General features: G+C 35.1%; 1 protein-coding gene across 12 annotated transcripts in view; it reads right to left on the bottom strand.

Moving 5' to 3' along the window:
- LOC141398634 (voltage-gated potassium channel subunit beta-2-like) overlaps window positions 1-25,589 on the bottom strand; it is a 726,071-nt gene that overhangs the window by 302,878 nt on the left and 397,604 nt on the right. For all 12 annotated transcript variants that reach the window (XM_073976119.1, XM_073976118.1, XM_073976117.1 and 9 more), the window contains one exon: window positions 13,586-13,815. In XM_073976119.1, the coding sequence (XP_073832220.1) occupies window positions 13,586-13,629 (44 nt within the window). In that variant the 5' untranslated portion in view covers window positions 13,630-13,815. The remainder of the gene's footprint in view (window positions 1-13,585; window positions 13,816-25,589) is intronic.

Genomic DNA, 25,589 nt, shown 5'->3' on the forward strand with positions numbered 1-25,589 from the left:
GAAATGTGTTAAAATTAAGAAAAATTAACCTCAACTGTTCTAAAAATATAAATTTTTGTAGCCTCAGAATTTATGCTAACGAGGAGTGAATATCAAAAAAAATTAGTTTCCATGAAACCAAGGTTTGCACTATTATAATACGCGAACTATTGCAATTTACCAGTAACTATGACCATGGCTAGATCAATTCAAGTGTTTTTGAACAAAGCTCAAAAATTTGGCAAAATAATTTAATTTGCGTGGAATAAACAAAAGTAGGAGAAAAACGTTGAAGATTACACTTCTAATGTATCACTTTTCGAAATATCCACTGCTTCCGCCTTTTATGTATGCTGACATTTTGAAGCCGGATTTTAGGTGTTTTTCGTATTTTTAATTTAACTGGAACGCGCATTCGAGTATTTCAAAATACAATTAATAGGATTAAAGTACTCGCAATTACGCATAATTTGATATGTATATTGGCTATGTAGCCCACACAGCAGCAGCGTAATCTACTGCCAAAGGCCAAAATTTAGTGCGATATTTTTTCTAAAAAACATATTTTTTGGGTACAGTATTTACAATATTCTTTTCAGTGTGCTGGTACCCCGCGATATCTTAGTTTTTCCGCGGTCCGGATCATATAAATCATAGATCGTGAAAATCCATCCTCTAGAACGGCGAAAACAGTAACTGCAATAACCGAAAAATGTGCGAAAAATGTTTTTGAAAATATCGCGGATTTAGTCGCATTTTCTGTGGATCGTTTTACTTGTCAATGAAAAAACTGACACATCATTCGCGGTTTTGCGAAAACAGCGGTTTAAAAAATTTAGTGGCATGGGAGCTGTATCCGATTTATCCCAAAAATAGTGTGTGATGCTACATCCACGGTTCTTGATGGATTTGATCGAAATAGGATTAGATCGATCACGGTTGGTACTGAAATCGGATGCGCATAAAAAGTGTATGCACTTTGTGCCAATTATAAGCGTTATACAGATTGTTGCACAGTAAATCGGTAGAACTTTAAGTTGTAAAAAGTAACACAAAAAATTAAATTTTGATGAAACTTTTTTTTTTATTTGTTTCAGTATACTCTGACAAATCATCATGAATAGACTCACGCTTGAACAACGCTACGAAATTATCCAAATTTACTTTGAAAATCAGTCGTCGATTCGCGCAACTTATAGACGACTTCGTCATTTGTATGGCGTTCAGCGATGAGGCGCATTTTTGGCTTAACGGGCTTGTTAATAAACAAAATTGCCGCATATGGAGTGAGACCAATCCACAAGAGACCCTACAGACTTCATTACATCCAGAAAAATGCACCGTATGGTGCGGTTTTCACGCTGGTGGCATCATCGGACCTTATTTCTTCAAAAATGTGGCCGGAGCTCGCGTTACGGTCAATGGAGATCGTTACCGCACCATGATCAATGATTTTTTGTTTGAAAATATGAATGACATTGATCCGGAGGAGATGTGGTTTCAACAGGATGGCGCTACGTGCCATACGGTGAATGCAACCATCGACTTATTGAAATCAAAATTTGGCGATAAGTTGATTTCGAGAAGTGGACCTGTCGTGCGATTTGACACCTCTCGATTATTTCCTGTGGTTACGTGAAGTCACTGGTTTATGCTGATAAACCAGCAACAATTGATGCCTTGGAGGCCAGCATTGTTCGTGTTATTCGTGACATACGTCCAGAAGTGCTCGAAAAAGTGGCAAAAAATTGGACGTCCAGAATGCACTTCGTCAAGAACAGCCGCGGTGCCCATATGCCCGAAATCATTTCCAAATGTTAATGTCACGTATTGATCTTTCGAATAAAAAAAAATTTGATTACAATTTAATTTTTTGTGTTATTTTTTACAATTTCAAGTTCTATCGGGCTTAAAAAAAACATCCTTTACATTTTTTGGCCGTGTTCTCAAGAAGTATGGACGTTTACCGTCGTGTCGTAATAGGGCAGCTAATGCAAGTTGCTTCAACAAAAATCAAAATGATTTAAGAGCAGGTTTTAAGGAGTAATCCCTACTTGTCAATTTCAAAAAATCGAAAAAAAATTAGTAGCTTCTTTTGAAGAACAGTTAGTATAGAGTGTGCCGCAAAAGTCGATCGGAGCAAAATTGACTGAGATATGACCTTTCAAAGTGGATAACCCGCAGTGGTTTGTGTATTTAGGCGTACTTTATTGGTTTATTAAACCACTTCTTTTTGCATAATTTTAATGTATCTCACAATGGCTACCTGTTGGGAATTCCCTGAAATGAATTCACTTGAAACCTATGAATGAGACTCGAAGACGTACACTGGCCTATTAAATTCTAATCCATATGGCGAGGTAGAAGTCATAAAAAGGAATGTATCGGACACGTCCAAAAGCGTATGGGTTCCCGCCTTCGAAGTTTAGTTAAAAGTAACAAAAAGCTTGGAGGCAAAGGAATGTTGACAGGAAAATTGATTGACAAGCTCACTGTCTACTATAGACTTGCAATTCGACGCCATTCAAATTCAATTCACGATATGCATGAGGAAATATGAGCGACATTTGATCATTACAGTTCAAGCGATACAAATCCACGTCACGAGAGATGTCCAACCGGTGAAGACTCGTGGTGTTCATATCAACGGGCTCGGGCAAGAAAAGAGGCTTTCATACACGATTACAGACCACTTCCATCAAATGTTTTGGATGCCATTAGACCTATATACAACGATCTAAGTAAAGAGTCTTTACTCGAAAGATGCGTTTGCTTCAAAACCCTTTCAAGTGGAGCACTCGTTGTAAATTTAGCAGCTTACATTGCGATTGGTCTTTTTACAAAATCATTGTGATTTTATCTGAGCTCGATCATAGTGAGCTGTGGACAAAGCGCAGACGAATATACTAAAAAATCGACCAAACACGAATTGCACTGGCAGAGAGACGTGCAGCCGAGTGTACTCGTGAAGGAAGAATGTTGCGAAGAGGCAACACCAAATTTCCATTTTAGAAGCTGCATCGTCGGCGTAATATTCCTGTATGGACCAGGAATATATGGCTCCTTGTAATTTTACCAAAAATACATTTGTTATTCATGTAAACCGAAATAAAAACTTAAAACGCGTTTTTCTCGAAATGCCATTTTGGAAGTCGGTGCCAACGATAGCTTGAAAACGGATGGACCGATCTTCGTATATTTTGGTGAGCTTATTAAATACATAAAAACCTTGCCTTTAAGCGAGATAGATTTTTTAAAAAAAATTTTTTGGTAGATCTTTGGGCAAAAATCGGTCCATTTTTTCGTTAAAATCGAAATTTTGACTTTTACAGGTATTTTTTTTTTTTTTTTGTTAAAATAGATTTTTGAAAATTCTGTCTCGCATAAAGACAGAATTATTAGGTTCTTAGAACGGGCGCCAACATATATGAAGATCGCCCCATTAGTTTTCGAGCAAGCGTTGGCACCGCACCACACATTTACAAAAAATGTGTTGCGCAGGTAGCTATTTACCACAAAACTGTACAATATTTTTCAACAACAAAAATTCCAAAGGTGGTTTAAGGAATAAAAGATTTACCTAAAAATATTGGTAGTTTTCTCAGAAAAAAATGATGAAAATTGAGTTTTTTTGGCCAGCACAACACGGGATAACCCCTTAAGAAACACCTCTGGTAAATGCAAAAGGTGGGTCGTGCCAGAAAGCAAATCCTTGACACTATTTTTAAATGGTGCGGAAATACGATTTAAGGATAGAGTAACATTTAATAAATTAGTCAAATTTAATGAACATGCACGGAGTCTTATGGGAAAGGCTTATAGTCGTTTGGAACGCTTTTACAAAGTAAATCACTACCAATTAAATCAAAATTGATGTTATACAAAATATGTGTTAGACTTGGACTATTATACTCCTTTCCCATCTGGTTCACTATTTCTCCCACGGTTATTCAGGAATTAGAAGTGTTAGAGAGGAAAGTTCTCCGCATATGTATAGGAAAAAAAATTTCAGTCCGTAAATAGACGCTTATCGAATGCATATGCGTACGAAACTTCAGGTGTTACCCCCATTTCTATGCAATTAACTAAACAAATATGTAGACAGACTTTTACGGCATCCTAACTCCTTAATTCAAGAAGTTGTTGGAGAGCAATCCGGTTTTGGCTGGCAAAATATCAACTACATATCGCGCATTGGCATTGAGCTATCAATGCATCTAAGTTCTGCGTCGTGTCCAGATTTTTATATTCGAGTCTCTCCTGGAATTCATAGAGGATGATGTACTTGCTATACATATTGTCCATAGGAAAATTTTGTAGAGTTAGGTTAGTTGTAGGTTAGTAGTTTAGTAATAAGTTAAAATTAAATGAGATATACTCTCGAAATATGAAAGAGCCGGGAGTAACCTCGTTATTGATTTTACGTCAATATTAAATAATGAACTCAAATTACTAAAAAAGTTAGTTTCTGAATACACCTTAACATGTAATTGAAACCATACGTAATAGTTTTAAGTGTCAAACATGTAATGAAATTATATGCTTTTTATGGTTTGAAAAAGTCGAGTGCTAAATATGTAGTGCAGTTGTCGATTCTGCATAGCGAAATAAAGCTCAGGTGTAAAATACGAAATAAGCAAAGATGTACAAAAATAAATATGCGTTCGTTTGCTGATTTAGCCGTGTGTGCCAATATTGTGCAGCAGTTGATGTTTTTAACTGCTGGCTTTTAAACCCTGACACCTACCTATTTGTCCCACAGATATGTAAAGCCGAACCCGTCACCAAAATATTATCCCACTCAAAAATTGCGACCTGTAGCATGATTATATGTTTTTGAGGGACAGACGGACGGAAGTACACACATTGTCAGATTGCTACAACTGCATTAATTTTGGTATACATTACTAGAGTTTTAAACTTTTGACCCAAAACCAACTTATAAAACCCTTCCCACATAGTGATTTAGAGGTATAAACAGATGGGTCGGTTTACCAATATCCAAGGACATCTAGAATAATAATAACAATGATTTCATTTTCCTTTTTAAAAAATATGTGAAGGTATTACAAACTCTGATCAGTTTTATTGGACCCTTTTTAGTCAAAGTGATTTTAGTTACTGAAGCATAATTTTTGTTTTTCAGTCGTTCCCTGTTGAAACATGTGCTCATGTTATAAAGAGAGCATTATCTTATTTCCTATTTTCTCTTGCGGATTTGACAGAAACATTATATTCAAAAAGTATGCCTTAAGAGTGCAAATATGCTCTTTGAAACTTAAAAAGTCTCATAGATAACGTATGTTTGCTAGAAAGCTGTTTTTTTTTAAGCTAACAAAATAGCTTTTCCTGTAAAATATGCACAGAAAAACTATCGAGCCTGTGACAATATATTCTGCATTGGGGTCCTGCTGGTTGATTTCAACTTTGCAGAATTTCCAAACACATGCGCAGAACAATTGTTTATTTTTTGAACGTTATTTTTTACTTCACTCTATTCTTCCTTATCTCTTCTCTTCTATTTTTGTGACAATGTGAACAAGAAAGAAACCCGACAGACCAAAGTATAAAAACAAAAAACTAACCATGAAAAGCGGAATATAGAATGCAAAACAGGAAATGAAAGGAAAAAGAAGCTGACAATATTTCTTTTGTAGCGTTCTCATATCACACACGGATATCGGCTATAAAAGGTGACCTGAAAAACAGACCTAGAGTATGATGACGTTACCGTTGTTGCTGTTATTATTTATATTGGTGCTCCTCCTGTTATGTTTTGGCGACAGTTTCCGTTGTTCTGATACACACTAACACTGGCACAACTGCCTATGCTGCTAGTGTCTTTTGCTACTCATATGCCCCCCAGGAGTTGCTGCCATATACATGGGGTTATTTGTGACGTAGTTGCTACCACTGCAAAAAACCAAATTACACTGATGCGGAGTGTTGTTATGTGTAAATGGTAGAACACACTTATACACACACATGTATAAGTTTCTTTTTTAAGGCTAGAATACATTTGCTAGAACATACAATGCACAAAAATCATCATTAGCACTTGCATTATTTTCATTATCATGGTTTTTATCATCAACACCACCACCACCGTCGTCGTCATTATCTTTGTTATCAGCATTCACATCCTCACATTTACTATGATGCGATACGAGACGATGTCATATTCTTCTCTGTTGTGTAGTAGCAGCAGGACAAGTGCATTTAATATTAAATCTCTGAAAGCTACTTGAAATTGTTATTTTCTTTTGAGTGAATTCTTTAAGGATATATTATAAGGTTTCGTTAACAGTGCTCGACATGGGAAAAGAAGAAATTAATTAAATATTTTATTATCGTTTGTAAACATGTCCAGATTTACATTAGGAATTTTCCCTGTGGCGTTGGATAGGCTACACAAAGACCAACAGTAAGTCATTAAGTAAATAGTCTCCACCAAACGTTTGTATCACACATACTGCAGGGGAAGGGATTAGTGTAAACCTTTTGTGAATAGGTTTATAGCATAAATTATGTATCAGAAAGCTAGACGTTTTTATCTAAAATCCATAAAATCCATTGCGGGTTACATGACATAACCGTAGGAGACAAAGTTGTTCAAGGAAAGCCACAGTCGGTAATTATCACCTTTTCTGTGGGTTACTATCATAAATTGTCTACTTAGAATCCTTAAACAATGAAGGACTTAAACAATTCGGCCATGCATATGACGTTTAAATACTTCAGATTGCATTTGCTTTGCAGACCATGGTTTAACTGATAACTCGGAAAATCGAAATATGTCAATTCACTTGGAAAATGAAAGAGGGACATTCGATGAACCAGGTTTTCTAGTAGAACAATCGGTATTTCAAGCGTATAGAGGTGACACTCTATATTATAGCTGTCATACATGAACCATGAATTTTGTAGTTGGTCGTAGGTTGGAATATCTTCGCCCCAGTGAATGAAAGACTTGCAACATTGCGGATAAAAACAAAATTCTTCAACGTCAGCGTTTTTTGGCGCTCATGCTCCCACTGAAGACAAGGACGAACTGACCAAAGATATATTTAACGAGCGCTCAGAAAAAACATATAACCATTCTCCTGTCCATGACATTAAAATTATTCTTGGCGATTTTAATGGCAAAATTGGAAATGAGAATATTTTTGCTCCAACAGTCGGGAAATGCAGTCTCCATAATGTAGCAACTGCAAAAAACATGACAGTTAGCAGTACCAGATTTAAGCATCTCGATATTCATAAGTGTATCTGGCTGTATGCAGACCAGAAAACAAGAAATCAAATTGATCACGTTGTGATAGATGGAAGATATTCATCGAGTGTTTTGGATGTACGATCGTTCCGAGGAGCAAACATAGACTCGGACTACCACCTTGTTGCAGCAAAAAGCAAGCAGCCGACAAATCCACACTTGTATAGCAGAGACCTACGCCAAGGAACTCATGGTATGAACAGGAGTTTTGTGCTACTACCGAAGAGAAAAATGTGACATATAGGGCTAGTATGCACTCAATAGAAACGCGTAGCGCATTAGAGAGGTATCGGTAGAAAAGCAGATATGAGAATCGTGTTTACGGCAGTAAGAATTCTTACGCTCTCTTAAGATAGAAATAGAAAAGCGGGAGTGTGTTAAAATCGAAATGTACAGCAGCCAGAAGGAAGTCCGATAATTTTACAAAAGAGTGAAACATCAAACTAATGACTTTGTTACAGGCACTTCATTCTGTAGAGTCCAGCAAGGCAATTTGGTAACTGACACAGATAGTGTGCTCAGGATATGGAAAGAGCATTTTTCGAAACTTCTGGTATTAAACACTAGCGAAGTATCAAATACTAGCGAAACCGCCCGGTCAAGGTGAGGTAAAGACAACAGCAAAATGTGAAGTATAATAAGGCAACACAAGCTGAATGTTTTCCAGCCGAGCTGTTTAACACCGGGGGCGACACGCTTATAAGATGTAGGCTTCAGATAGTAAGCACCATCTGGCAGGAATAAAGCGTACCCGTCGTTTGGAACCTGAGTGTCCTGTGTCCCGTCCACAAGAAAGGAGATAAGACTGTATGCTCAGCATTTATGCTATCGGGGGTATATACACTTTAATACGGGCAAAATGTGCATCATCGAAATACGGATTCTGGACGGAATCCGTCTCAGACAATTTGGAGTCGATTTTTCCATGTCAGTCCGTCTGTCTGTCGGCTGGTGCGCACGATAACTCTCGAACGGATGAACCGATTTGATCCAAAATTTGGCTTTCGTAATATTTTGTCCAAACTTAGTTTAAGTTCGGTCCACTCCTTCCAATACCTCCCCCACAAAAGTTCTAAAATGTTCGGAAAATTTGAGCGCATGATAACTCTTGAAGGGACATACTTTGCACATCGTTAAATTTCTTAGATGAGGTTCTAGTCTGGACTCAATCGGTCCACTCATTCGGGTAGTTCCCACTAACAAATTTCGGAAAAGTTCAGTTTAGGACCTGCTCCCGAATATCTTTGATTTTTGTTATAACAACTGGTATATATGAACAAATCGAGATACAACGATTGCGATGGCTAGGCAGAATATGGACTATAGGTTCGAATATGGACTATATTTGTCCACTACTTCGGGTACATATCACACAAAACTAGGTATAAGTTCACTTTAAGACCTGAGGTAAGAGTTTTTTCAGGGGTAAGTGCATACTTCTTGAGAAAACATCCCGAAATGTGTAAAAAACCCTATAGCACCATATGTAGTGGCTGGAGAGCACGATTACTCTCGAACTGATCAACCGATTTCGTCCAAAATTTGGCCTCCGTCATATTTTGCCATAGTTTTAATTCGAAGATATCTCTTGAAGAAATTTGGTCCAAACTTTGGATTTCCTAATATTTTGTCCAAGTTTAGTTTAACTTCTCCTTTGGAAATTTATACCGATGCTATTCGTTGTGGTCCTGTTTACAGCGATATTATGTGTTCCGTGGACAAGCCCATGCTTCCTGGCATACTGATCCAAAAGTTATGCGACGACCCACTGAAATTTCTAGTGGGCGCGATATCTATCGAAAAGATATGATACCCAAAATAAGATCCACTTCCATAATGGACTATGTCGGTGCATTCTTTTAAGTACCTCCTCTGCAACACTTTTGAACTTTAATCCTAATCCATAGTTTTCTCGGCATCGCCATAAACCCAACATACATCAGTAGTGAAATATGAAGAAGAATAGTACGTGCTAACAGATGCTACTTTGGCTTAAGTAAGCGGTTTAAAAACAAAGCCACATTTCGTCAAACAAAAATAACGCTTTACAAATCGCTGATACTTCCCGTGACAATGTATGGGTTCGAAACTTGGGTACTTGCGCAAGCATACAAGGCAGTGCTTGTTGTGTTTGAGAGAAAAATTCTTCGAAAGATCTATTGACCAATCTGCGTTGACGGTGAATATGGACGTCGTATGAATCACGAGCTGTATCTGCTATACAACGACATCAGTATAGTTAAACGTAACGAGATACAACGATTGCCTTGGCTAGGCCATGTCATAAGAATGAGCAATGATGAACCCATAAAAAGGGGTATAAATATTTGTCACATGGCGGTACATCCAGGACTGGAATGCCAAGGCTTCGATGGAGTAGACAAGTGGAAGGCCAGATCGAAAGACGCGGTATTCCAAATTGGAGAAATAAAGCAATATATGTATATAGAGGAATGGATATCTTTTCTTTGTCCGACTTATAGGACAAATATTCTGCAGACGGCCAACTATGTAAATAAGTAATTTGTATGGAGCCAAAGGTGAATTTTCACGAAATCGATGTACAGCCCAAATTTATTGTGACGAACAAATGCTACCAGTTATAAAGTCAGAGCCGAAGGCGTGCATTTCAATTCAAAATTGTTGCGTTTTTTTACTACCATGGTAGTTATAAGACTTATGTCGATGGGTGGATGTATCAACATAGACCGCGGATAATACCACCAAAATATATTACGGATTACAAGGATTTAATAGTGTAGTACAAGGGGAACTAGAAAAGTATCTGGCCAACACTAAGTGTTTGCCAGACGCCATTTCACATTTTTTTTGGAAAGTTTGACAGTTTTTAGCATAAACATACTCAGTACAATTTGACATACGATCATGTGTTGTGTTCGTCCGATAATTTTTTACAACTTTCGACGTGTATATTAACAACAAGAGTGCATCGATCAAATTAAATCTTTATATCGATAAAGAAATGAAAAACCGCTTAATGGAATTTGATAGTGACCGACACTCGTTATAAAGGAAGGTCGTGAGGGTCGTCATAAAAACGGCCCTTGCGCCAGAAAAAAAATTAAGCTGTGTGTGAACGGATAATGCAAGATCGCCATGTAAATTACCGTGAGAAAAGGCATCAATGGACATTTCTTCCACCAAATAACATTTAATCTTGCATGAACACCTGGTCGCAAAATGGGATTTTCTCGTTGGTGCATGTGTTCTAGAAAGTTGTTTATTGAGATCTTAGGTACATTTTTGTAGTTGACATTACCCTTAATTTTTGGGTGGTTCGGTATCTGTGGACCAGAATCGTAGAAAAAGTTATAAAAATCGAATATTTTCAAAAGTTTCCTGTTTCCTTCTCTATTTCGCCTTTTAGAACCGTTCATAGACAGTTCGTATGTTGCAGAAAGTTGTTTACTGATATCTTTGCTACATTATTGTTGTCGACTGTTTTCTTGGATTTTGAACGGCTTAGTATCCATGGAGCATATAAATCGAGAAAAAATGATAAAAATCGCTTTTTTGCTATTTTGGTTATCAAGAACCGTTTCTACCGAGTTCGTATGCTCTAGAAATGTGTTTATTGAGATCTAAGGTACATCTTTGTAGTTGGTTGTTTCAAGGCCTCAAGGCCTCAGGTCCTTGGAGGCCCATAACCGCGAAAGTGGAAGTGATTGGGAAAAACCGCCCAGACACGTGTCTTCTTATCTTTGGTTTTCTATCACGCTGCGGTGTCAGAATATAGTTAACACTGTGCAACCAAATTCAATTTTTTCAAAACGATGCGAAAAACTGAGTAGATTATGAAAGCAGAGCTAAAATATGAGACAAGTGTATCGGGGTTTTTAATGTTTACATCGGAAAGCAACCAAGTACCCGGGACAAGTTCCGCCTATTTCAATTTTTTTTTCGAAATATTCGACTTACGATATCTTGGAATCCTTGCATTTTAGGTATATAGTGTCTTTGGCAAATTTACAGAGGAGGATGTGTCGAATATTTTTGTTAAAAAAATTAACCGTCATGCGGTTCATCAAAGAGGTCTGTTTGGTCCTTTTTTCGAAAATCTTTCAAAAACTCATTTTAAATGTGATCATTAGGCCGGGGCGATTTGAAAACCTTAATGGGCCCTTCGTGTTTCTGATTCCTGGGATTGAACTGAGCAAAAAAGTCTATTGGACCATATGTCTACGATGAAAACCGAGCCTCCCGATTTTGACTTTAAGTTTTTTATCTACGTTTCTTGACATCTTGGCATATAACAGCCAAAGCATTGAGATTTTCGAGCCAACACAAAGGCAAAAATTGTAGCCAAGACAGTAATTAAGAACTCTCTAATACATCGCAAAACCATTGGAACGCTTTTTCAGGCACTTTTGGTCTTTAGAAGGTGCAAACTTTTCGGAAAATTTCGATAAATGGCACTGTGCTACAAAAGTTGACCAGAAAAATATTCAAGCGTTCTGATGCAAAATTCCATCGTGTTGGGATCCGTGGAGAACGAAAATGCCTTTAGTTCGTTTGGGTCGCTTCGTTTTATATTTTTATAATTTTAAATCGGTTAACAAATGGCTAAGTTATAGTGGTTTAAGTCTAAAAAACCCCCACTAAAAAACCTATAACTGAATTTCTCATAATTTTCAAAAATATGTTTTTTTTTTGTTTTTTTCAATATTTATTTTGAAAATTGTGAGAAATTCAGTTATAGGTTTTTTTGTGGGGGTTTTTTAGACTTAAACCACTATAACTTAGCCATTTGTTAACCGATTTAAAACAATAATAGCTTATTCAAAAGATATTATTCACCCCTTTAAAAGGAAGAAGGATCAAAAGAACAAATAAATTTCCGCAAAATTGATACTCATATTTATTAAATAGACATTTCATTTCTTTGGTGACCCAAAGTAAAATTTGACGAAGAATATTTTTCCTTGACGTCATCTCTCTAAAACTTTTTTTTTGTGGGACAATTTTGAATAAACTCAAATGAAGTCCGACTTTAACCCTAAAACGTGTTTTTCATTTTTAAAGATTCCTGGCGATTAGACTTACAGATTTGGTGTTTTCGGAGACATAAAGTAAAATCTTATGACGAACAATTTTGTAGAATATTTGGATTTGATATGATCATATTTAAAAGGAGTTTTTGAAAGATTTTCGAAAAAGAACCGAAAAGACCCATATGATGAACCGCATGAGGGTTAAAATTTTTAACAAAAATATTTGCCACATCCTCCTCTGTAAAGTTGTCAAGGACACTATATACCTAAATTAATTCCAAGATATCTTAACTCGAAAATTTCGAAAAATACTAGAAATGGGCGAACTTGCCCCTCCTACTTTGGTTACTTTCCGATGTAAACTTAAAAAACGCCGATACACGTGTCTCATATTTTTGGCTCTACTTTCATAATCTACTCAGTTTTCCTTGTCATTTTTTTTTTTTGTCTCACAGTGTAATTTTCGTGTCTCATAATGTAATAGTACGTAAATACATATACATAATTGCATTTTTAATACTTTAAAATTCAAACATTTTCTAAAAAAAGTACATTGTGGAACCAATTCAAGAATTCGCCATATGTGATTTGGTTTGCGTTGTTTCACATTACTTTGCATTTCGTTCTAATTCAAATGTTAAATTGATGTCATCTATTTTCCGAATTTTCTATGTATTAGTTTCAAACTTTTAGTTGTCATTTTTTAACACATTTAAAACATGTCGTTGTGTATAATTTGATTTTATTTCCTCCATCGGCTTTTACAAGCTACATCAATTAAACCATTGACTTGTTCCATTTTAATTTGATTAAAAAATAAAACAATACTTGAAGCGAACACAAATTTCTCCGAAGGCAAAATACCATGCGATGAAGTAGTTGCAGGAACTACTGACTAAAACATTAGCCAACAACAACTTCAAGTTGATGCTAATGATTCTGATTACACTGCATTGTAGTAACTGCTGCTAAACAACTCTTCCCAAATTACAGGTACCTTGGAAACACTTAAAATCCTATGCAATTTCGTTGTATTGTTTGTTGGTTATTCGTAACTAACTATTAATGGCTATTTTGTTTTTGTTTTGCTTAAAAATTAATTGCTCAACGAACGTTAATCTCAGTAAGGTCACAATAATGAAGTAATCCAACGTGTTGAAAAATACCAAGGCTAACTAGCCCTGTCAGTTTACCATGTTACATGATTTGTTGAACAAAATTAAAATTTGCGCTAATTAATTATAACATTATTTTGCAATAGAACCCTTTCTCTTCTGTAAAGTAAATCCTTAAAATTCTACAAAATTTCTTGTGTACTTACATAATTCGATGACATGACTCGGCATGTCCATGAGTACATGTCATGGACTGTTCTTCCGATTCGGTGGAGTCATCACGTAATGTGGCAACCCCTAATGGTAAAATAGGGATTATAGCAGCTGTAGCAGCTGCAGCTGTTGCCGGTGGGCCCGCCACCACCGCTGCTGATGGTGTAGGAGGCGGTGGTGGTCCAGTTATAGCCTGTGGCGATGGTGTCGTACTTAGCGGCTTCTGTAAAAAGACGAACAAAATAAAATAACATAGCATTCAAATATAATTAAAATTCAATTAACCACATTTGATTAATTCAAAATAGCTGTAAAAAATGTTTAATGAGCTCTTGAACATGACATGTTTTACAAATACTCATTTACATAATTATAACAAACACTCCCTCTCCCTCCCTTCTGTTTTTAGGTAAAGAGTGGTATAGGGTTTACATTCAATTTGTTTTACATTTATGGAAGGATAATTCCCGTTCACTTTTAGCTTCCGTCAAAAGCAGCTATTACTTATCTAGGGTAGAGAGTGGTTCAATGAAAACAAGAGCTATATTGTTGTTATTTTATTTTGTTTTATACGAGGGCGGAACGATATCTATCTGGCCAAGCAATTTACTATCTAAAATGATTCTATTGTTTTCCTAAGTAGTCTTCAGCATGATTTATACACTTTTTTTGTGCGCTTAGTCCTATTGGCGAAGCACTTTTTCCACTCCGATTGAGACCTCTCCTAAACATGGTTTTCGAACGCTTTTACCGCATTTTCTGGCGACGAAAATCGATGACCTCGCCCTTTTTTCTTGATGTGATGCAATCAAATGAAGTCATTGGATCCCCTGCCAGGGCTGTATGACGGGTGAGCCATCAATTCCACGTTTTGCCCGGTCAAACAGGCGCTGGTTTGAATCGATGTGTGAGAGCCCACATTGTCATGATGCATAATGATTTGTCTTCTCTTGTTCGTTTTTCGAATTTCTCAGGAGACTTCAGGCAAGCGAATTATAGTATACCACTCAGAATTAACCGCCCTATATTTCTCAAGCCGTATAGTCGCCACATGGTCAGTTTTTCTGAAGAAACATGCAACGTTTTGCTTCGAAGTGCTTCTGACATGAACAACTTTCATTTGCTTTGGCCTGCTTTCGAAGACCCAAACGGCCGATTCCTGCTTTGTTTCAGACTATTAAGCGTAGATCCTAGATTCGTCATCTGTGACCATCTTATAAACGTCGTTTGAAGCACCGCGATCGATTCTATGCTCAATTTTTTTGAAACAATTAACAGGAGCTTTTTTTTGAGCGATTGTCCAATTTTGCTGGATCTAACGAGAAAAATCCATTTTGCGGCCAGGTGTTTATGGAATATTACATGTTAGTTGGTGGAAAAAATACCCAAGGATGCATCTATCTCAGGGTATTTAACATGATCTCGCATTATCCGTTCATGCACGGCATATTTTTTTTCTGGCACAACGACCGATTTTGGGCGACCCTCACGACTTTTGTTTTTTGGCGAGTGCCGTCCACGGTTGAATTCATTAAACCAGTTTTTCATAGTCGTATAGGATGGTCCTTTATCGACATACAAAGATTTAATTTGATCGATACACTCTTGAGGTGATTATCTACGTCAAAATTTGTGAAAAAATTTTTTAAAAACTGATTTTTTCAAGTCGCTGTAAACAGCACATAACATGGTCGTACGGCAAACTGTCCTGAGTATGTCTAGGCTAAAACTGTCAAACAATCCAAAAAAATGTTCAAATGGCGCCTGGCAATACGCGGTGTTTCCTAGGCCAGGTAGTTTTCGTGCAGCCCTCGTACAATTCTCTGGAGATTCCGAAGTCTGCACGGTGCTCTTGAATCAAATTTAAATGGAAGGTGCTTACACCTGGGAAGTTTTTGCGGATTCTGAAACTACAATGTGCATAGATGAGAAAAATCAAAAACAAAAAAAAAATCGCCGGAGCGCTTTTTAAATAAATCGCGATTCAAGCTGACATTTTTTGGGGTTGTTTAGGTTTTCACGATTTTGCTTAGAAACCGCAAGCCATATCAAAATAAGACTGAAAATGTTGTAGCTATTAAAAATCTCTACATGTTTCAACTTTACGGTATTTTCATAGGTTTTACCATTTTTGAGATATTGAAGTTCAAATTGGGACAATGCACTGACTGTATCGCCCCCTTGTAAAATAATGTCATGAAGGGTGCGCCTTAACTTACTTTTAATGTGAATTCTGAAACAGCAATGTTCATAGATGAGAAAAATCCAAAAACAAGAAAAAAATCGCTGTAGGGATTTTTAAATAAATCGCGGTCAAAATTCACATTTTTAGGTGTTTTTTAGGTTTTCACGATTTTGCTTGGAAACCGCAAGTCCAATCGAAATGGAGCTAAAGAAAATGTTGTAGCTGTGAAAATTCTCTACAGGATTGACGTTTATGACTTGTTCTCAGGCTGTACCATTTTTGAGATAAAGAAGTTCAGTTTACAATTTTAGGTTCTTTTGTTTCGCGATTTTGCTTGAATACGGCAAGACTCATCGGCATGGGACCTGAGAAAATCTTATAGCTGGCTTATGTAATTTTTCCTAGGTTGTACCATTTTTTTAGATATATGAGTTTAAGTTGGAAAATTGCAGTCATGGCATTGTTTTATAAGGAGACGATACAGAATTGAATTGAATTTGAATTGTCCCAATTTCAACTTCTCTATCTCAAAAGTTGTAAAACCTACGAAAATATCATTAAGGTCAATCTTATAGAGAATTTTGATAGCTAGTAATTTTTTTATTCCTATTTTGATAGCACTTGCGGTTTCCAAACAAAATGGCAAAAACCTTAACAACCCCTAAAAATGTCAGCTTGAATCGCGATTTATTTAAAAAGCGCTCCGGCTATTTTTTTTTTTTTTTTTTTTTGATTTTTCTCATATATGAACATTGTAGTTTCAGAATCCGCAAAAACTTCCCATCGATGCCGTAGACTATCCCCGCAATTTCACATACAATATCAGGAACCTATGGCTTATCCTTATGACGTTATTTTAGTTTATAGTACTAAAATACGTAATTTTTCAAAGTCCGATCTGGGTTATCAATATTTTCCCTATATATATTCACTACAGATATTTCAAAAACAGTATGGATCGAGCACACATAATTTTCTGAAAGAATTTATTATGAAAAAACATCAATAACATATATTTTGTGACCGCAGATAACGCAAATATGAATAAAAACGGTAGAATATGGTCCTAAATCATATGTGAAAAGCTAAAGCTTCTGGAGATGTTAAATATTATAGCTACAAATTTCTTTTGTTCAGATACTCATAATGAAATTTGATTTGGAACATTTCTTCTTTTGATACAACCCCCAAAAAGTGAGGTATTTTAGGAGATTTTGACTCAGAATGGAATAAATTTTAATTGAGAGTCTTAAAGTGTAACAAATAATTTCTACCTATAATATTTAATTTTGTAACGCCATTTTATTAACAAAGTATTTTATATAGATATCTAGTTTTTTCTGGGACAATGAACTTTTGTGTAGAATATTTCTTCTTTTAACACCTTTCGTCTAGAATTAAATTTCATGTTACTTTCATGCATCAACTCGAAAAAAGAACAAAACAAATTTATTCAAAAAATATTTGGGTGTTTGGTTGGCAAACTTGATGTATATATTTTCTTGATACATATTTCATTTATTCGGCGACTTACATTGAAATTTGATGGAGATAATTTTTGTCTTTGACGTCTTCTATCTAGAATAATGTTTTGTGGGACAAAACTTAATAAACTCATATAAAGTACAACATTAACCCTAAAACGTGATTTTACTTTTAACAGATTCCTGACGTTTAGGTACGATTTAGAGTTTTGGTGTATTCGGGGACCTATAGTAAAATTTTATGACAAATAATTTTGTAGAATATTTTGATTTCAGAGGACCGCTTTAGTTACTCGCGTGAGGGTTAATTTTTTCATAAAAAGATACCCCGCATTGTTGTCAGTAATATTGCCAAAGACACTTTATACGTAAAATGCAAGGATTCCAAGGAATCTGATGTCGAATATTTCAAAACCTGTAGAAATGGGCGGAAATTGTCACGCCTATTTAGGTTACTTCCCGACGTAAACTTTCAAAACGCCGATACACGTGTCTTCTTTTTTTCGGTCTTCTTTCATAATCTGTGGGGTGTTTCTTGTAATTTTAAAAAAAGTTAGATTTTGTTGTACAGTGTTATCTACACCAATTTGATCCCAAGTGAGTCATCGTCTTCATATTACACTGTGAAACAAAGTTGAATTTTTTTCAAAATGATGGGAAAAACTGAGTAGATTATGAAAGTAAAACTAAAAATATGAGACACATGTATCGGTGTTTTTTAACTTTACATCGGAAAGTAACCAAAGTAGGCGGGGCAAGTTCCGCCCATTTATAGTTTTTTCGAAATATTCAAGTTAAAATACCTTGGAATCCTTGCATTTTAGGTATATAGTGTCTTTGGCAACTTTACAGAAGAGGATGTGAGGAATATTTTTGTTAACAAATTTAACCCTCATGCGGTTCATCAAAGGGGTCTTTTTGGCCCTTTTTTCGAAAATAGTTCAAAAACTCCTTTAAAATGTGATCATATCAAATCCAAATATTCTACAAAATTGTTCGCCAAAAATTTTACTATAGGTCCCAGAATACATCAAATCTGTAAATCTTATCTAAACGTTAGGAATCGCTAAAAATCGATGAAAAATTAAAAACACGTTTTAGGGTTAAAGTCGGACTTCATCTGAGTTTATTCGAAATTGTCCCACAAAACATAACTTTAGTGAGATGACGTTAAAGACAAAACTATTCTTTGTCAAATTTCACTATGGGTCACTAAAAAAATGAAATGTCTATTTACATTATGTATCATGAAAATATCAGTATCAATTTTGCTGAAAAAAAAAACATAAAAATATTTCTCAATTTTTTTTTTTGATGAAATTGTTTTCCTTCTTTTTTTGAGTTGATACATGAAAGTAATATGAAACTTGGTTCTAGGTGAAAAGTGTCAGAAGATGAACAATTCTACACAAAATTTCACTATGAGTTTCAGAATAAACCCTATATCTAAGTATACTATTGTCTTACGGAAATTTGATTACAAATTTATATATTTTGGGTTGAAATTAATTTTTTTTTAATTTTGGACTCTTCACCAAATTTGGCAAAATCCTTCACTTTTTGTTAAAAAAAAGAAAATTTCCAAATGAAATTTCACTATGTGTCTCTGAATAAAACCATAACATATAATTTCTAAGGTTAATTCCGTAAATGTCACCAAAGCAGGAGTTACTTTGGACCACGCCAAATCGTGTATGTGAGAGCAAATATCGTCGGTGTCATGCTGAAGTGTTCCATACGCCATTTGTCTGGTTCGAGAAAAACACAAGTTAATGTTTAAGGCCATACAGGATAAAAATGGTGCAATAATCCAATACTTAAAGAGCTCAGTTCTACTTAACTAAACTCATAGAATATATCAGTAGTTTATTTTAGTCAGATATATGTGATAGTCTAGAAGTTATGGCCAATTGTAATAATTGCAAAAAGTTGCTGAATTGTTCCATGGAATTTTTTTTTCATGTTTTTGGCAGTTTGTGTCACATGGAACCCGTTTTGTCACATTTCAACCAAAACACTTTTTATCAATCGTGTTCTACCTCCTTTATATGAAGTGGAGTTGAAAAATCAGGACTTTAAATGAAACATTTATTTTTCTCATATAAATACAGTAAGGACCATTATTATAAGTTTCCTTAACATTTATTTAAGGTATTGCCTCCACTTATTACTATTTTTTTGAGGTAAAAATTTCGAACGAATTGATTTTTTGCATTTCTAAGGTAACATAAAACATTTAAACGCGTGCTTCTTATAATACCATTTTTGTAGTCGGTGTCCACACTAGCTTCAAGTCGAATGAATGTTTTTGCGTATATTTTTGTAGACTTACATCAAAATGTTGTCTTTAAACTAGGGATTTTTTGTTTAAACGATTGATAAATTTTCGTTTTCATATAACAATACAATATTCAAAAATATTTGGATTTATAGAAACTATAATTCTTCAGTTTTTAAACCAAGTCCTTTAAAACAATTTGTTCCATACGCCACATTATTCGTAACTTGGCAAAAATGGACAATTTTTTGTTCCAAACGCCATCATTTTTTGTGCGGAACAATTCGTTTTTGTCTCTTTTTATTCCATACGCCAAACGACATGGATATGGAACTAAAAAGTTCAAAGTTGTTTTGTTCCATACGCCAGGCTTTATGGATATGGAACAAAACGACAAGATTTTTTGGGTCACAAAGCGGATATGGAACAAATTGGCATCTGAATATCTCAGAAACTATAAGAGATAGAGAAAACCCGACCAAAAAATCTGAAAGAGCATGATTCAAAACCTTGTAAGGTACCTTTATCTCAAAATGTCAAAAATGACGTATGGAACACTTAGGCATGACACCGACGATATGACATCTATATTTTCACTAGAACATAGCAGTAGACTTCTCTTACAGTGATGGGAGTAACTCCTGCTTTGGTGACATTTATGGAATTAACCTTAGAAATTGAAATAAATGGCTATTTCCTAACTGGATTTGTTATGGTCATTCATGATGTCATGGTTAAATCAGTAAATGTCATCAAAGCAGGTGTTACTCCGGTCATTGTATTATTTGGGACGACGCACAGAGGGGTGAAATTTAAAAAAACGGAGATTAATTCAAAAATTGAAATTCAGTTTTTGGTATAACTGTTGTTACATGGTTATAGGGTATAAAATTTCACGTCTCTAACAGAACTGTCAAGATCATATGTTGTTTACTTTAACAGTTACACGTTGTTAAAGTTGAAGAATTTTTAACAATTTCAATAATAACATAAAAAAATTAAATTTTCTTGTGTTTGAAGTGTAATATCTTTTTTCTGTGCATCAATAGTGGCCATTATAGAATGGAATCATCAATTTCAGGTAGTTATCAGAATTTTAGAAAAATATAATTATAGCAAAAGTAGTTTAGACACATATTCAAAATTAATTTAAAATGTATCCATGTTTGTCCTATTTTGGAAAAGTATATAGAGTATTAAAAAAAGTAGCGCGAGGTAGCGCGATAATGATAATTTTGTATTTTAGTCCTGAGTGTTGTCTTTCGAAATCAACGCAAAACTCGTGCCGTTTTTTGCCGTTATTTTTTTATTGAAGAAATGGTGAAAATAGTCATTCATTAAAAATCTGGGAATTTTGAACATAATATATTTTGTACTCGTTATTAGAGCTATGATTGTTATTTTTATATTTTATTTGTTATTTGGCGTTGTGTTATTTGTATTTACTCTACGTACGACAGGCTATTATGGATCGTCAGGGTGATATTGTTCTTGAAAATTTACGATAACTTCCTTTCAGAAAGTAGTCCTTTTTATGTACATAGAACCACTGAATATACTTTTCACACACTAACAAATATATTTTGCTGTATACTTATTAGGGTACCACTGTAATAAACTGTTTAACAATAATTTTCACAATATCTATTCAAAAATTTGTAAAAATTCTCCTAAAGGAATGGGTAAGATCTTCAAAATATGTCAAATTTTACTGCTCCTGTGTATGGAGGTTATTCCAAAGCGAGAATATATGGGGACGATGTTTCGTAAAAATAATTTTAATCCCTTCAAAATGCACAATTTACAATTTAAGCAACTTTAGTTTCAATATATAGGTAAAATGTTCAAAAACCCCAACATTTGACTGTACCTTTACATGGGGGCTATACGAAAACATTGACCTATATTGAAAAATTTTCCCACACTCAGGCACTCAGAATTATAAATCCTAATTTGCAGAAAAATATACTAAAAAATGTGGTCAAGACCCTCGAAATACATAAAATCGGGAGATACACTTATATGGCAGCTACATTAAAAGATTAATCTAACTTTATAATTCATTGCCAAATATTAGCTTAAGCAGTAATTGGAAATATTAGAAGATTTTAGCCTGCCCAAATAAGAAATGTAGACAAAACCGTAAAAAGACGTCATACTTTAATGACACCCATTTATGAGGGCTTCAGAAATACATCTCCAATCCCTTAATATGCACTAAAACTGCGTTCCGTTATGTTGATTGAGGTGTAAACATTCTAAAAATATTAACATTAGGCCACCCAAATGCTTCTCTGAATTAATCTCCGTTTTTTGGAATCTCACTCCACTGTGCGACGCCAAATCGTGCATGTGGGAGCCCGTATGACGCCTATATTTTCACTGGACCATAGCAGTAGACTTTTCACGTATGTTCACATACAATAAAAGCAACCATGGTTTATCCTAACTACGTAATTTCAGTTAAAACAAGTAAGAAAAGTCTATAGTCGGACGGAGCCGACCATGGGATACCCTATACCACTATCCCTGGACAATCGCTCTCCACGGAACTTCTTTTCAATGATTGTGAAAATTTAATTATCAAATATCAGAGATGTAATTTATAATACTTATGACCAAAACCAAAAAGTTATCTAGCATGACAAAGACATTTTTGTAGCAGGAAAGGAAAATTTAGTTCACACAAACTAAAATGTCTACACAGAACCCATTGTATATTAGGCAGTAGGCCGTTATCTAGCAAACACTTTATTGCAATTTACATCAGAGGAAAGGTCAGTATTTTTTCCATATGTAGGCTACTTTGCGAAATAAATATGTCATCAAGGAATTAAAATATTGACCAAAAATAAAATGTTTGTATTTTTCATACAAAAGTAATGGTCCATTTCACCCGCTGAAGAATATCAGATCATCATTTAAAATTGCAGGCATCTTTTTCGACCTATACTCTTACCCGGTGCAAAATTTCGTGACTATTGATGTATAATTGCGACTTCTAGCAAGTTTATTATTACACTACAAACAAATAACGAAATATATTAGGCTGTAACCCTGTTATCTGATCATGCACACCAACATAATTGGCATCAATTGAAAGGTCAAGCGTTCCACTTTCAAGTATATCTCACTAGTCCGGAATGTCACTTCCAGGAATTAAGATATAAGCTGTATATTAAAAATTTTCACACAAACGTTTTGGTCCATTTAACCCTCTAAATATTATCCGATCGCCATCTCAAATTGCAAGCTTCTCCTTTGTGATATACTCTTACCTTATTTAAAATTACGCGTGGATCGGACTATTATTGAGACCTACAGAGCCGCTCGAACATTGGATAAATATTATGTTTTTGGTCCATTCCACCCGCTAAATATTTCACGATCATCACCAATAAGAATATGGATCTATTCTGATCTGAACCCGACCTCCATACAAAATTTCGTGACGATCGGTCCATAATTGCGGCCTGGAGCGTGTTTACAATTTATAATGGACAGACGGACGGACGGACAGACACACATCTCAAAATCGCTTTATCTCGTCGAGATATGAAGATTGGTATACCACATTGGGGGTCTCCGACGAATATTTCGCGGTGTTACATGAATTTTTACCAAAACAAACTTATAATACCCTTTTCCACATTGTGGTATAGGGTATAAAAACAGGTTTTTTATAAAAATTTACGCACAAAAATTTCTACTTTAAGCTGAGATTGTTGTGAACCTTTGAAGGCTACACGCCCAAGTTATACATAAAAAAATGCGTATTTGCGAGTACTACAAACTCATAATCGGTTTTTAAACGACTACAGTTGCGCGTCCCGTTTATAGCAAAAATTCAAAAAAACCCAATTTTTCAGTCTTCAAATTGTCAGCATCCGTTTGAGATTAATGTAGTGGTTATATTAAAAAATCATACATTAGAAACTTCATCTCTGAAGTGTATTCTTTAACTTCTTCTTTGAATATTATACTCTACATTTTATTGCAAAGCCACTAATTGAAAATTGACTTAAAAAAACTCGTTTCCTTCAACGATTTTTTGTTTTACATTAATATGACCACAGCTTCCGCTCAAATTATAATTTTAAGAAATCCATCGGTGAATCTTGCTAAAACAGTTTATTTTACCTAAATCCGTTCAAAAGTTATGGTATATTACAAAAATTCGCGAGTTACAATATCCCATACCTCAGTTTCAACATAAGTAAATTTTCTACAAAAAGGCCGATATACGACTATATTAATTATTTAAATTAAAAAATTAAATCGAGACATTTTTATGTGCTTGCATTTTTTACACAAGTGAGCCAAGGCTATAGTCAGGTCGGGGCCGACTATGTGATACCCTACACTACTACCCATGTGCATAAGCTTTTGACTGGTAAAATTCAAAATATTTAAATTGGGATAGCTTAGCGCCTTTGCTCTGAATGTCTTCATTAATACAGGTCAATTTTATTGAAATGCATTTAAGTGCATCGTCAGTACAACTCAAATAAAACAAGTAAAAAAGCATTAAGTTCGGCCGGGCCGAACTTTTCATACCCTCCACCATAAAATATTATGAACTAAAATGGAATAATTAGTTTCATTCCTGTCCCCAACTTTAAGTAAGTACGTTAAAATGTCAGATAATGTACATAAAATGCTTCATTAGGAGGCCCTTTTTTATGGTGCCTATATCTAACTATTTATGTTGACAATTTTTGGTGGGCTAGAAATTGGGAGGTACCATTATATAGGGGTTATAATAAAAAAACATGGACCTATGTCGACAGTTTTTGATGGGAGCCTTTAATGTCAAAAAACTCCTAATTCGGTTAAAAATTGCAGCTAGAATCCTCAAAATACGAAAATCGGTACATAACGTGGGAACTTCAAAAGTCATTAACAGCTAGTTCGGAGGTATGTGGGCTATACGAAAATATGAACTTAAATGAACAATTTTTGTTGCAGAAATTTTGCTGGCTTTTAAATTTCAAATTACAGAAAGTTCGTCCAAACAATAAAGCTAAGGTACGGAAAATCGGGAGGTTTGTTTTGGGGCTATACCTAAACATGGATCTACGTTGGTTAAACATTTTAAGTAAAATCCTCAAAGTATCGAAAATCAGGAAGTATCGTTATATTGGGGCTATGTTGACAATTGTTGATGCAGATGTGTGGTGACCACCACAACCTTCAAATGTCAAATTACAGTTAGTTCGGTTAAAAATTGTAGCTAAAATTGTAAAATTACTGAAAATTGAGAGGTACCGTTATATGGGAGCTATATCCGAACATGGACCTATGTTGACAATTTTTGATGGAGAGGTGTTGTGACCACTAAGAACTTCAAATGTCAAATTACTGCTAGTTCGGTTTAATATTGTAGCTAAAATCATCAAATTACTGAAAATAGGGAGGTACCGTTATATGGGGGCTTTATCAATACATCGACCTTTCTTGACAATTTTTGGTGGAGAGGTGTGGTATCCACTAGGAATTTCAAATGTCAAATGTTCAAATTACAGATAATTCGGTTAAAACTTGTAGGTAAAATTCTCAAAATACCGAAAATCGGGAGGTACCGTTATATGGGGCTATACCAAAACATGGACCTATGTTCATATTTTTTTCGAATATAAGTTTTGTGGTCACTAAGAACCCTAAATATCAAATTATAGCTAATTCGGTCAAGAAATGTGACTTAAAACGTCAAAATACTTGAAATCGTGCGGTAACGTTATATGGGGGATATTCTAAAACATTGACCTATGTCCACTAGTTTTGTTATATAAGTTTATTGAATCGGTCTGAAAATGTAGCTAAAAACGTCAAAATACCGTAAATCGGGGGGTACCGTTATATGGGGGCTATATCAAAACGTGGAACTATGTCCACAACTTTTGTTATATAAGTTTATTGACACTTAAGAACCCTAAATGTCAAATTATAGCTAAATCGGTCTGAAAATATAGCTAAAAACGTCAAAATACCGTAAATCGGGGGGTACCGTTATATGGGGGCTAATCCAAAACGTGGACCGATATAGCCCA

This window comes from Musca autumnalis, unplaced genomic scaffold, assembly GCF_047663935.1.
Source record: "Musca autumnalis isolate F117 unplaced genomic scaffold, ASM4766393v1 scaffold_3, whole genome shotgun sequence".
NCBI classification, from domain to species: Eukaryota; Metazoa; Arthropoda; class Insecta; order Diptera; family Muscidae; genus Musca; species Musca autumnalis.